Below are 12,865 nucleotides of genomic sequence, written 5' to 3'. Positions count from 1 at the left end.
AATACACCCTGTGTCGTGCCGCAAACCATTCGATAGACCTAAAATTGCGTACTTGCAAAAAAATAAAAATAAAATTCATGACTTCTCAGCTTTACGATTTGTTAATACAACTCATTATAACGCCGTTGCTGGGCAGGGCTTCACAGCTGTCTAATTAGCCGCCTGTGACCTGGGACAGGATATGATGCGTACCTGCCTCTTGTAAATACCGGGTGTGTGTTTTCCCCCAACATAAGCGTGTCAATAGAAAAACACATGAAGGAGGGTGTTATTTTTAGCAACTTTAGCGATCACACGACACTTGTTTTTTTAGCTGGTGCGCATGTTTTGGTTTGACGTCCGTTTTGGCGTATGTTATTCGATGGTTGACTTTTTACGCCGCGACGGAGAGTGGTAAGAGTCCATCTGTCGTGAGATATAGTCCGACGTCACATAGTAACACAACTGTATTTGTTGTACATGTTATACATAATGCGTTTTAATAAAAATGGTGACATTGCATTGTGTTTGGATACATGAGTGGGATGTGGCTAACACACATTTGTGTGATTGGGGGCCTCAAATCCAGACTCCTGCCTTCTTGTGTGCATGTTCTTGCATAGGGTTTCTCCCGGTACTTCCTTTTTTTTTTTTTTTAACCACCCACATTCAAATGTTAGGTTCATCGCGCCCTATAAATCGTCCTTAGGTGTGAATGTGAATGGTTGTTTGTCCCTGCGTGCCCTGCCATTGGCTGGTAGCGAAGTCCATAGTATACCTCGCCTCTTGCCCGAATTCAGCTGGGAAGGGTTCCAGCACACCCAAGACCCCCCCGGTGAGAATACCCGATAATATGGATGGATGAATGAATGAAGGTAAAATTGAAACAGCAACGCTAGCTGCGAAACAAGCGTTGGTCCAGCGATAGTAAAGATTGCAAAAGTCGGTGACGGTGGTGACCAAAAACAGAGAGAATCTTCCATCCATTTTTGAGAAAGTTATTTTGAGATACATCGATTCGCAAATACCAAAGAGGTTAGCTCACGTCTCGCGCTCCGTTGTTAATAACCATTAGGCCGCCGAAACCCGAAGCCTTGGTGTTTGTGTGCATTTGAGTGTATGTTTGTGTACATTTGTGCATGTGTGCACAGGCAAGATAGGCAATTCTTTCTCGGAGCACTTTGAAGAGGTAAGCGATATGCTGACAGACCGCCCTGGTTCTGACAAAAAAAAAAAAAAAAAAACAACGCATCAATCTGAAGTTGAAGGCCCTTTTATCATAATCTGTAACTGAAGACACACACAGCTTTTTTTTTTGTTGTTTGTTTGTTTACAATCTCTTCAATCCAACGCGTCTCAATCCCTCATCAAATGCCACTTTTCCTCCCTGTGGCCTCTTCCCTCAGCTGTTCCATGCCACTGTTCCGCTGGGATTGATACAATATTTTCCAGACCTCAGTTAGCACATCGCTTGTTGACTAATTCCAACTGTTTTTGCACCTGAGAGGGTGCTGGAAAAATTGAGTGGCGTGCAAGCGAGGGCGACAAGACACGTAGCAGTGCGAGGCGGGGGGATAGAGGATGCGTCGACTTCTCAAGCAGCTGTTGTGGAAGCAGAGGCTCCGAGTTTTGTTTGGTATCCGATTCGCCACTGCGCTCATCAAATATGTACGACCTCCCCACTCTAATCTACGGCCGCGCGACCGTATCAGTATCAAGAAATCGTGTGGGTCAATAGACTTGAAGTCTGATCGAAAGCCCGGGCTCCAATTGTCGCTAATTAAACAGCTTTGTGTGGCATTTCGAGATGCGACCGACCGCACGTTCCCCGTTCCCAACTTTTGACAAGGCTTTGGCGCAAGGCTCGACTTGCCGTGCACGCCCTCCTCGAAAAGGGTTCTTTCCCGCGAAGGAAACGAGAGGACGGCGGCCGACGTGAACGAGGTCGTGACACAAAGGATACTGAAACCAATACCGCTACAAGCAGAAATGATGTGAGCGTGGGTTGAAAATGAGGGTCAGAGGACATTTAGATGTTAGAGTAATTCAGGGGTAACGTTTGGGATTCTACCTGTACCATAATTTGACATCCGGTTCCAAAGATTCAGAATTCCAAATTCTACCCCCCCCCCCCCCACCCCTTTCTCTCCACGGCACTTTGGGGAAGTTGAGCTGATGAATCTCGGGTGTCCGCACTTGGTTTGGGGTTAGGAGCACTTGTGGTTAGGATTGAATTGGGTTCGGGGTTTGGTTTTGGCAGGGTTAAGGTTTGGGTTCGTGTCAGATCAGGTGTAAGGTTTGAGTTAGTGTCGTTTAACCCTTTGAGGGACAGCGGTGACTACAGTAGACACCTTCTCATGTTATCAGGTTACAGGGTGCATGAAAGGCTTAAGGTACGGTTGGGTTGGGGCAGGGGTGTCAGTCATTTTTTGTCACGGGCCACATCATAATTATGGGTTTTGTTTGGAGGGGCATGAACAGTGCGACAAATTGATGAAGAACTGATTTTGAAATCAGAGGCCTGTAAAAACTGTCCGAATATTATTCGATTCATTTTAAAAGGGGGAATTCATCACAAAACAATGCTTGTGAGTGTGCAACGTTTTTTTTTTTTTTTTTTTTAAAGTGACGACAATTGAGATTTTTTTTTAGTTTTTTAGCAAGAAATGTCAAGTCACTGCACATGATTTGCTTTTGCGGGCCACAGACCGGTTCTGGCCGCTGAGCCTTTAGTTTGACACCTGTGTAGGAATAGGTTTACGCTGCTGTTATTTAAGGTTTGTGAAGAGTAGGGTTCGGATTGGTGTTAGGTTTGGGTTTTTATGGTTGGGGCCACAAATTACTTTGGACGGTATTACACCAGGAAAACTTCTTTCTCTTATTGTTTGACGCCAGCTGGCCACGCACACAGACTGTTGGAATAACAAACGAAGGGCAGAGGAAGGCATGCCCTTTTTTTTTCTTTTTCTTTTTCTTTTTCTTTTTTTTGTGCACAAATTTCTTCAAACCCTAATATGCTGAAATGCCACATTACCGTCGTACGTTAAAATAAAAATACAACTTTTGAAATCATTTAGAAAAGAAATCATCTGCGGTTGCCCTGACTGTCAGGCTTCGGACATGGTTGAAACTCTAAAACTTGTGTCACCCACGATTCGAGAAATTAAACATTGAAGATGAATTATTTTCTGATCACGCGTTACCTGATTAGCACCGTGGCTTCAAAGTAATTTATGATTTGTAACTGCAGTGGGAGTCCCCGAACACTTGTTTCAGACTTTCACACAAATCATGCGAGCGACTTGCTCCGGCGACCTCTCTTTGGACAAGCCAAAAGTTAACTGATGAAGCGTCACTGTGTTTTTGTGATTGTGTAAGAATTGATGCTATTGACGTAGAAAAGAGTAATGCGGGATTTAAGACATTTTCTGACGTATGACCCGAATTCATGAAAATGATACAGAAGTAGTTCGGAGCATTTTAGTTTTGAACGGAGTGTCCGAGGTGTTTTAATCACGTGCCTAAATTTTGGAAAGACTGCATTCGTGAATGAATTATTCGCGACTGTGAATGTGTACCCGTACTTCTATGACTATCGACTAATAATTCGTATTTTATTTAGCATTTTAATTTGTCTATAAGGAAAAAAATAATTGTGCTCCATGAATTTTGCCAAGGAAATGTCAAACAACCATTTGACATTTCAATAAAATGAAATGGACCAACTGATGGGATTTGATCTGTTTCTGTCTTTTCTCCCTTGATCCAAATGCCAAGTTCGGTTGGAATGAATGACAATGTATCCATAATCACCAAACAAACTATAAAACAGCGGAAGATGCGTCTCCTGCATATACTCCTCGACACGTACGAAAATGTTTTGTCATTTCTAGCCATTCATCCTCAAATATTTGCAATGACACCCACTTCCTGTCTGCTCCGCACGCTCGAAAGCCGTGACTGAAATATTATCTCGTGGTAGCAAGTTGCGATCAACGGATGAGTGAGTGTGCATGACTTTGAATCCAACGCTCAATTTCCCAATTTGACGGCATCGATATAAATCGCCGCAAACTTGACTTTCGAACAAGCTGGTGCGGGTTGAAAAGACATTTTCGGGTGCTTCATTTGGACAGGTGAGCAAATGTCACTCACACCTTGGAACAGTGGCAACAAGCCCGTGAGTGGCTTGAACACAACAGCTGCTCCTTCCCCGCCTCCCCCTCCACCTCGGTAGCCATGTGGAAAAACTCTGACTCACCCGCTCGTGTTGTGAAAAAGAGCCATTAACAAATACATAAATATTACAGTTCCGAGGAATTGCAGTGGGCACCGCCTGTCACTCAGGGAGTGACGGACATGGAGGCGAGGTCAGCTCATGAGTCAGCTCCTCTGACCCGGTCAAATGTCTGAAAGACATCCATTGATGGACACAATGAGGTGCGGCCGCTGCACTTCTCAGGTGTCCTCTTCAAAACCGCAAGCTCCGCATTGCACACGACAACCTGTCTGGCTTGAGCGAGAGCTCATGCATACCCGGTTTTACGTACAGGGCTGGACTAAAAAGTATTCACAAGGGTTTGACAGGAGGATGAATACGCTTTGCAATAATTCAGGTAAATATCATTCTTAAAATGAATGATCAAGGCTTGGATTTACTACAACGAGCGTGACTCAAGAAGTCCAGAAATGATGACACACGTTTAGGAAATGGAAACAGAGTAAGCGGTGAGGGTATTGCGAGACTTTGAAACAAGACGGTATGCACTTACAAGTATGCAAAGCCACACTCGGACCACTTTCCTCAGCATCCTCATCAAAAAAATGTGACCGTCGCATCATGTGAAAAAAGCCCTTCGTGCGTGTTTCCATGTCATACCTTCTACTCACAATTGATGCACTTTCATCAACCGTTTTGACACGTTCATTCCCGGTGACCCTTTTTGTTTTTCCGTCCTAACTGATGCCCAATGTCTTTCCTCGCAGAAAATAAATGCAGCACTGTGTGTCCCATGAGAAGCCTAAATCCACACCGGAGTGTGCTTGTCTTACCTAGCAACCTGCGTCCCCTGCTCTAAACACAACACAAGAAGCGGAGCAATAATGTAGCGGCAGGATATCCCTACGGACGGCAATAAAAAGTGAACAGATAAGAAAGTCCGACCATAAAAAAAAAAAAATCGAACGTCACAAGGCACCCTTTCTGATACAGGGCACCCTCGAGGAACGCCGCATCAGCAACTTACTGTCTGCGTAGTTTTTCCGCCGCGTGCCTTCCACTTTGCCCGTTTTGTCGATGCACAGGAAGAACTTGTTGGCCGAGTAAAGCCGCCGCAGCCGCACGTCGCCCTCCAGGTGATTGTAACTTCTCGTGTGCCTCTCCAACGTCCACGAGCAGTTCGTGCCGCCCGCCAGAACCTGGAGGGGCTCGTGCCCTAGCCCGGGAGGGCAGGCCCCCGAGGCGGCACCGGCGGCGGCCAACAGCAAGGCCAGGCGTGCCAGGCAGAAGGAGGCCGCGCCGGGCCGCGGGGGAGGCCGTTGCCTGGCCGAGGCTGCGGCATCAGGAGCGGGTTCGGGCGGATGGAGGTGAGCGACGGATGGCGTCCATCTGCACATGGTGGGTCACACTCCCAGGGCGCACCTTAATGTGCAAGCTGCAGGCATGCTGATGGGTGGGAGACGTCCCAGTGAGAGAGTCCGGAGAGGAGAGGGCAGCCGCTCACGGGAGACCCCCCCAGACGTGGATCTTTGATCGGGGTGGCAAAAGAGCTTCCTACTGCAACCGGCTTGTCAACGTTCCTCCAGAAGTTGTCATCTTCTTCTTGTGGCTTTCTCCACTCCCCTCACACATCTTCACTTAATGAGCCTTCCATTCTCATTGCTTTCTCTTCCACTCTCCTCCTCGCATTGAAGCCTGCCCTCCCGTTGGAAAAAGGATCAACCGTCCCGAAGGATGATGCTTGCGTGTTTGCGTTTATATGTATGTATACATCCGAATGTGTGTGAAAGTGTCTGTCTGTCTGTGTGTGCGTGAGTGTGTATGTGTGCACCTTGCGAGTCTGGTCTGCTCTTTCCAGCTGGGGAGGAACAAGGTGCCTGTCTGAGCTGCTGACCCGTGGCTGGGAGGGAGTTGAATGAGGGTTGATGACTGACTGACTGCGTGTGTGCGTGCGTGTGGGTGTGTGTGTGTGTGTGTGTGTGTGTGTGTGTGTGTGTGTGTGTGTTACCAAGAGAGGGAGGGAGAGAGCCTGTCTGCATGTGTCAGAGTGAGCGGCAGCCGGCGAGTGCGTGTCAGCTGGCTCACACGAGGCAGTGAAGCAGTAAGCCAACGGCCTGACGCTCTGCTGCGCGCAGCCAGCCAGGCACTTCGCCGCTCAGTGGGAGCGCCGGCTGACTCGCCGTGCATTTTATCCTGGGCTGTGCTAGCAACATCCGAGGATGGGTGGGTGGGGAGATGTGTGGGGTTGGCTCGGGTGGGGTTGGGGCCGACTGGAAGGAGAGAGCCGAGAGGGGCGGGATCTGTCAACTCATTCATAACCATTTTAAACAAATGAGAAAAGTTTGACGGGGTCTTGTGAAGAAAAAAAAAATTGTCTTTTCGTTTTGGGAATGTATGTTTTGGCTTTTAGTTCACGTGGAAACATTTTTTTTTTGTTGTTCTTAAAAACACAGCTTTTTGGCTTTTATCATTTAAACTGGCTGGCATATGACCGTATTTTCCGGACTATAAATCGCAGTTTTTTTTTTTCATAATTTGGCTGGGGGTGCGATTTATACTCTGGAGCGATTTATGGGTGAAATTATGAACACATTATTATATCATTTCACATGTTATTTTCACATTAAACCATAAGAGGCCGCTCTAGACCTGTATTGATAAAACCACGATGAATCTGACGTAAGCGATGTAGAAGAGGAAGCGCTGCCATCTTCTACCTCCGGAGTTGGTGGAGTTGCTTTAAAGTGACACAGAGGATGAAGATTCCATTGGATTTAGTGATTTGGAGTAACATTGATGGTTTGGTGAACTTGTTAGCATGTTCTTCATGCTATAGTTATCTGAATAACTCTTAATATGTTACTTGAACATACCAGGCGTGTTCTCAGTTCGTTGTTTATGCGTCATGTAACGTTAGCATATCGTACACTTATTCAGCGTGTTGTTTTCGATTTTATTTTTATTTTAAATTGCCTTTCAAGATGGCATGTATGTTCTTGGTGTTGGATTTTATCAAATAAATTTCCCCCCAAAATGCGATTTATACTCCAGTGCGACTTATATATGTTTTTTCCTTCTTAATTATGCATTTTTTGGCTGGTGCGATTTATAATCCGGAGCGACGTCTAATCCGAAAAATACGGTAGTAGGGCAAGGATGTTCATTTAGCAAAAAAAAAAAAAAAAAGCGTTAAATAAACCTTACCACTATTCGTTTATGGTATTGTCAAACAATTTGAAGTAGCATAAACATGGAGAAAACAAATCTATTTGAAATTCCTGCTTAAATTTGGGAAGGGCTCAAAGCGAGCGTCACGAATGTCACGAAGAGACTTCCAGAGATGTAATGTGGCTTGTTTTCAAATGGCACAGGTGGAAGGGTCTCCAAAATTGCTTTAAGTATTCTTTGTTTTAAAGATGGAAGATGGCGCCTTTGAGTTGGTAGTCTCTTAAGACCTTTGCCAGTCTTGCTCTTTAATCTGTAGTGCTCCACCCTTTTTTCTTTTTCGTAATTTGATCTTCATCGTACATTGTGTGGACCCATAGTGGACTCTTTTTGGCCGTAATATTCGTTGGAGGAGAATATCGGCGCTTATTGTTTTGCGCCTTCACGACAGCGTGTTTGCAAGAGCCCTGTTTTTTTCGCTGGGCGGAAAATGTCGGCGCTATTGGACTGTTGCCGCACGTCTGTGATGGTACAGCCACGGTTGGCTTGATGTTTTGTGCTTTAACGGGACCGATCAATGCAGCCCCCGTTTGAATTGATCGGATATTGTTTCCGCTGGTGGATTGTCCTCATGGAGTGTCGTCAATGTGGAGTCGTGTGTACAGGAGGAGATGTAGAGAGAACCTGAAGTGACTCGGTGAGACTTCCTGGAGAACATCCGGGAAGACCCGTAGTTTGTTGCGTCTTTCCCCAACTTGACCAAAAATTCTTTGCTCTATGTGCCACCTCCAATCGTGGGACAGAAAGTCGACAGCGCTGCGCAAGACAAAAGCCCTACAAAAAAGTGCGGATGAACAATATTATTGCATAAACGTGACGAGATGTTGGGCAACACTGAAAATAAGCAGAGAGCCAATTGGCATGGAGTGACGTGTGTGACGGCCAGTCTTGTTTCTTTGTCACACCTCGCTTGAAAAAAGGAAGGGGGGGGACAGCCTTCAGTTTCATGGAGAACAATTAAAGACTTGAGGGGCGGGGTGAATAAAAAAACAATAATTGCCATGTATTTCCTAAGAACATAACTACAACTTGTCATTAAGTGCGCCGGTCCCTTAGTGAAAATATGGCTTTAATACACTCAATGCCAGTGGCCTTTAGTTTGTCAAGTGAGGTGAAAACACGCAATTAACCTCTCCATGGGGATTCAGAATTGAAAGATGCTCACGTGCGGTTTCTCTGTTAGTGATGGTAATTAGCTCCTTTTAAAGGGCTCCTTTGAGCAGCACCCCGAGGCCAAACTCCGCCAGTGCTGGAAGTGGGTTGCATGCCGCACCCGGCGGGGGGGGGGGGGGTTGACAGTCACTTCACACTCCTTTGCGTGCTGACGACCCACCCGACTTCAACAAAACACACCTCAACCCCTCTCAGAACTAGTGTCTGCCCCCCCTCCATAAAAATACAACGATGAGAGAATGACGGGTCTACCAACCCCCCCCGCCCCCCTCCTTGAGGTGACGAAGGTACAGCCTGCGTGCCATGTGTGAGAATATTTGATCCGTCTCGCCGTGCAATTCTGAAAACTCCTATAACATCAACTCAAATCAGCGCAATCTATTGATCTGTATCATAACTCTTGCCTTCACAAAAGTTAAAAAAAAAAAAAAAAATTGCTCACTTTACTTCTTGTAGCTAATAGAGACAAATTGCTGACTCACGAGAAGCTTGTGGCATATGTTCCCGACGGGCCCCGGTTGTCGGTCATCAGATCTCAAAGCCCATTAGCCTCCTTTTGTTTCTTACTTTGGGCTTAACAGAGAGTCATAAAAGATCAAATCAATGGCAAAATGGTGAAATGTGATCATGTCTTCACTGCAAACCGCGGCCAGCGAAAATTCTCTTTCCTTTCCTTAAGGCGTTTAGACGTGTAAAAGTCAGACGGTAAAAAGTTCCAAAGCTTTTATGTCATTCACGCTTTTATTACAGGCGCCGTTAGAGTCGATGTAGGCGTTCTTATTCTTAAGACGATCCTCCTGGACCCTGTTTAGGTTTTTTTTTCTTTCGATTTTTGTGATATTTCGTTCAAAGGAGGAGCAACCTCCACGAGGAGGTTAAGGTGACGCATGATAACTTTTATATCATTTGATAGTCAAGATGTTCGCTACCGATGTACACAAGACTATCCGTATGAAATGACCAAATCTTATTAGTTCTGATGCAATTGCACTTGTTTTGGCAAAGGAAGAAGACCAAAAAAAAAAAAAAGAATGAATAATCATTCAGGAACGGAGGACATTCCTTCAAACTCACAGACATAGAGAGAAAGGTCTTCCCAAATACAGAAGGCAATAACACATGACCGGATAGTGAAAACCGTCACACTTCTGAAAATGGAATCTAACACCAAAGCACAAATGTCCGACGTTTACTGATGTCTTCTGACAAATGTATCTTGGTTTCAATCATGTGAATCTTTCATTGGGTTTTGTCCATTCCCGAGTTGCCACCTACCCACCCGAGTAGGATGCTCTCAAGTAGAGGATTCGAGGAACCTAATCTTTTCCCAGCAGGGATCCAAGCGCCTCTGCAAGTGTATGAATGGAGATAATATCTCTATAATGAGGCCTGTTTTGTAGCATCAAAGTACTCGAAAGCGGCTGAAATCCGACCCCCCGCCTGGCCCCCGACAATGCCTCAATACCGGTGCCCTATTATTAATTGCTTTGTCTGCCTGCTAAGTCGCTTGCTTTGCTGGCGTGTTTGCGTTTTGAGCTGCTTACCCTTGACCTACTATGTTGCAGGTTTGCTCTGCGCTGCATGGAGATCGCGCATCGTGGGCAAACGCGCCACTTTTCGAACGGGACACCCGGAAATGTTTGTACGTGTATGGGACTATTTCGCTGGAGAATGTCCTTTCGGGGACAGCGTTTACTAGAGTGGACAGCTATTCACATGTCAACCACTGCAATGGAGCCTTATGTGAGTTGCCATCCGATGTCGTTATTTTTTTTTTTCATGGCTAATGACTAATAAAAAAAAATCCTGATGTAGGTTATGATTATTTGTGCATGAAAGCGTTAAATTAAATTGTTAAGCGGTCATTCAATAAAGCCCTGTTAGGCTGTGCTTCAACGTCTCTGTCGTTACTTCGCCGTTGGTCATAGCGACAAACGAAGGGAGTTTAACCATAACCAAAGTTTGGACGCTGGACCGGAGAGACAGATTAGTTCTAGGTAGGACAAGGCTGGTACAACACAATGTGGATGCATTGTAACCCTTTCACGCACTAATAATGATCACCCGTAACCTGATAAACATGATAAGCTGTCCACTGTAGTCACCATTGTCCCTGAAAGGGTTAAAACAGGACCAAATCAAAAGAAAAAACGAAACACCCAACCACCCCATGGGTGACCAACTCCTTTTCTCCACCCACACTGCACCAGATTTCTTGTGTTTTTTTTTTCTTGGTTGTTTTCTTAGCTAATAATTAAAACCTTTCCTGAGAAACCAGATATCCATATTGACTGGATCAGATCAATTGCTTATTAAAGTGCAGTAATTATCCAGTGAAAAGCTTTCACTGGATAGCTGCTTGATCGAAAATAGAATCATAAATATTCCTTCATCCCGACAATGACTGCACCAGAATTAACCACTTAAGTGTCGAGAGGCCTAATGGCTGGATGCTGACCTGGACATTGATCACTTTCCTCTGAATGACAAGACGAGTTTGGCCAATTAAGATGCACTCGTCTACTCAGAATTGACACAACCTCAACCCAAGTAATTGAAGATGAGTCACTTGTGTTGGGAACCCTGTTAAGTGGAACGTGAGTCACAACTGTCCAGTAAACATTCCTTCAGTCTCTTTGTAATGGGACTGCACCAGACATTAAGCGTGTAATGTGATGAGTAATGTTTCATAATTGCTGTTTGTTTGAAAGCTTAGACGCAATGTCAAAATCCCGAATGTGCCACTTGTCTCTTGAGCCCCAGTGGGCAGGATTTTGAGGCAGCGGAAATATCACGGGGGGGAAATGGGCTGATATTACCCAAATAAAAGGACATCACAGTACTGTCAGAGAAAAATATACTCTCTTGGGTTGGTCATGTGTAAACTGGAGTTTAAAATGTGTGTTCAAATAAGGAGGGTGTCTGTCTCACAGACGAGAGGGCCCGACTTCGAATCTTGACTCCTGTGTTGAATGTGCGTGGGGATTTTCTCTGGGTGCTGGGCTTTTTTTTTTCTGTATTTCAAAAATACCCACATTACGTTAAATGAAAATTCTACTTGTTAACTAGTCTTCGTGGATTAGTCATTTGTCTATATTGGCGAGCAAACTTTCCAGGGGGTTCTCTGCTTTAAGCTCAAAGTTAACCGGGAGAGGCTCCAGCTCAACCAGGACCCAATTACAGACAAGCAGTGATAATATTTGCTTGAATGACACCCTGTGTGACACCCCACTTACCCACTCGGTGTCATTAACACCATCTTACATATTAGCACGGGGGTTGGTGGGGCCGATGATCCAAATCGTTAATAATTAATTAAATAGTCAACAAGTCATTTACTTTTGAATTTATTTCATTGGCACTTTGTTTTTCTTGCAAAACTGGCCTATCTCCTGCTGCTCTTTTTTTCCCCCCTGTTCTTTAAACATACAAGCACGATCGAGAATGGATGGATGCAATGACATTATTCAGTGATTTATTAAGATAGAATAGCATTTCAAGTGTACTGTCAATAAGCCCTGACAAAGGCAAAAGTGTAATTATGTAATTGTGGGATGATGCGTCTTTGTGTGAAGGTACCAAAATGTCGCATGAAGGTTCTGTGTAAAACACAACAATGGAAACAGGTCGGATCTTCTTTTTGTAATGAAGAACCAAGGGGTCATTGCGTCCACATGACAAAGGTCAGTAACTCCATGTAAGTGAGTGCTGTGTCGCACACAAACAACATCGCAGACGACATTCCCCAAATACGAGTTTGCCTGTTACTGTGGCCAGGTGAAGCCGTTTCAAAGGGAGACCTCTCTGCATCTGTTAAACAAATAAGGAGCCCCTACAAAGGTGTGCACAAGAATCCACATGATCAAAGTGTACGAGAATGGCAGCCTTGTCCCGGCTCGGCCATTATCAGGCCCCATGAATGCTTGTCTTCTCCTCTTTTGTCGGCCCGGGCATTGACAGTCAGTCACCCGGCAATGACTGTCACACCAGCGCAAAGAGCCAGCCGCCGACAGGGGCCGACCACATCAAACGAGGCTGTCAAAGAGGTAGTGGTGGCCTCGGGAGTGGAGGGTGCTAGGGGCGGGGGGGTGTCTGCTCGTGAACCGTGGCAACAAACACCTCCCTATCCTCACCTAGGGCTCAGCAGCAGACACCCACCGCTGTGCTCTGAGCCGCTGCCTCCGCTGAGAAAAGATGTACTGCCAGGACCTCATTTCCCTCACAGGAACTCCCCCCACTGCCCTCCTGGCCCTTTCTCCCTCTGTCAAG

At 45.5% G+C, this 12,865-nt stretch overlaps 1 protein-coding gene across 1 annotated transcript in view; it reads right to left on the bottom strand.

Moving 5' to 3' along the window:
- The window catches only part of fgf22 (fibroblast growth factor 22), a 30,620-nt gene extending 24,210 nt beyond the window's left edge, over positions 1-6,410 (bottom strand). Inside the window, exon 1 of the mRNA XM_019896614.1 lies at positions 5,226-6,410. Coding sequence (XP_019752173.1) covers positions 5,226-5,595 — 370 coding nt within the window. The 5' untranslated portion in view covers positions 5,596-6,410. The remainder of the gene's footprint in view (positions 1-5,225) is intronic.
- Positions 6,411-12,865: the final 6,455 nt, after the last annotated feature.

Source organism: Hippocampus comes, unplaced genomic scaffold, assembly GCF_001891065.2.
Source record: "Hippocampus comes isolate QL1 unplaced genomic scaffold, H_comes_QL1_v1.1 scaffold22, whole genome shotgun sequence".
Lineage (NCBI taxonomy): Eukaryota > Metazoa > Chordata > Actinopteri > Syngnathiformes > Syngnathidae > Hippocampus > Hippocampus comes.
The sequence above is the reverse complement of the archived record's forward strand: the minus strand, read 5'-3'. Positions and strand labels throughout refer to the sequence as shown.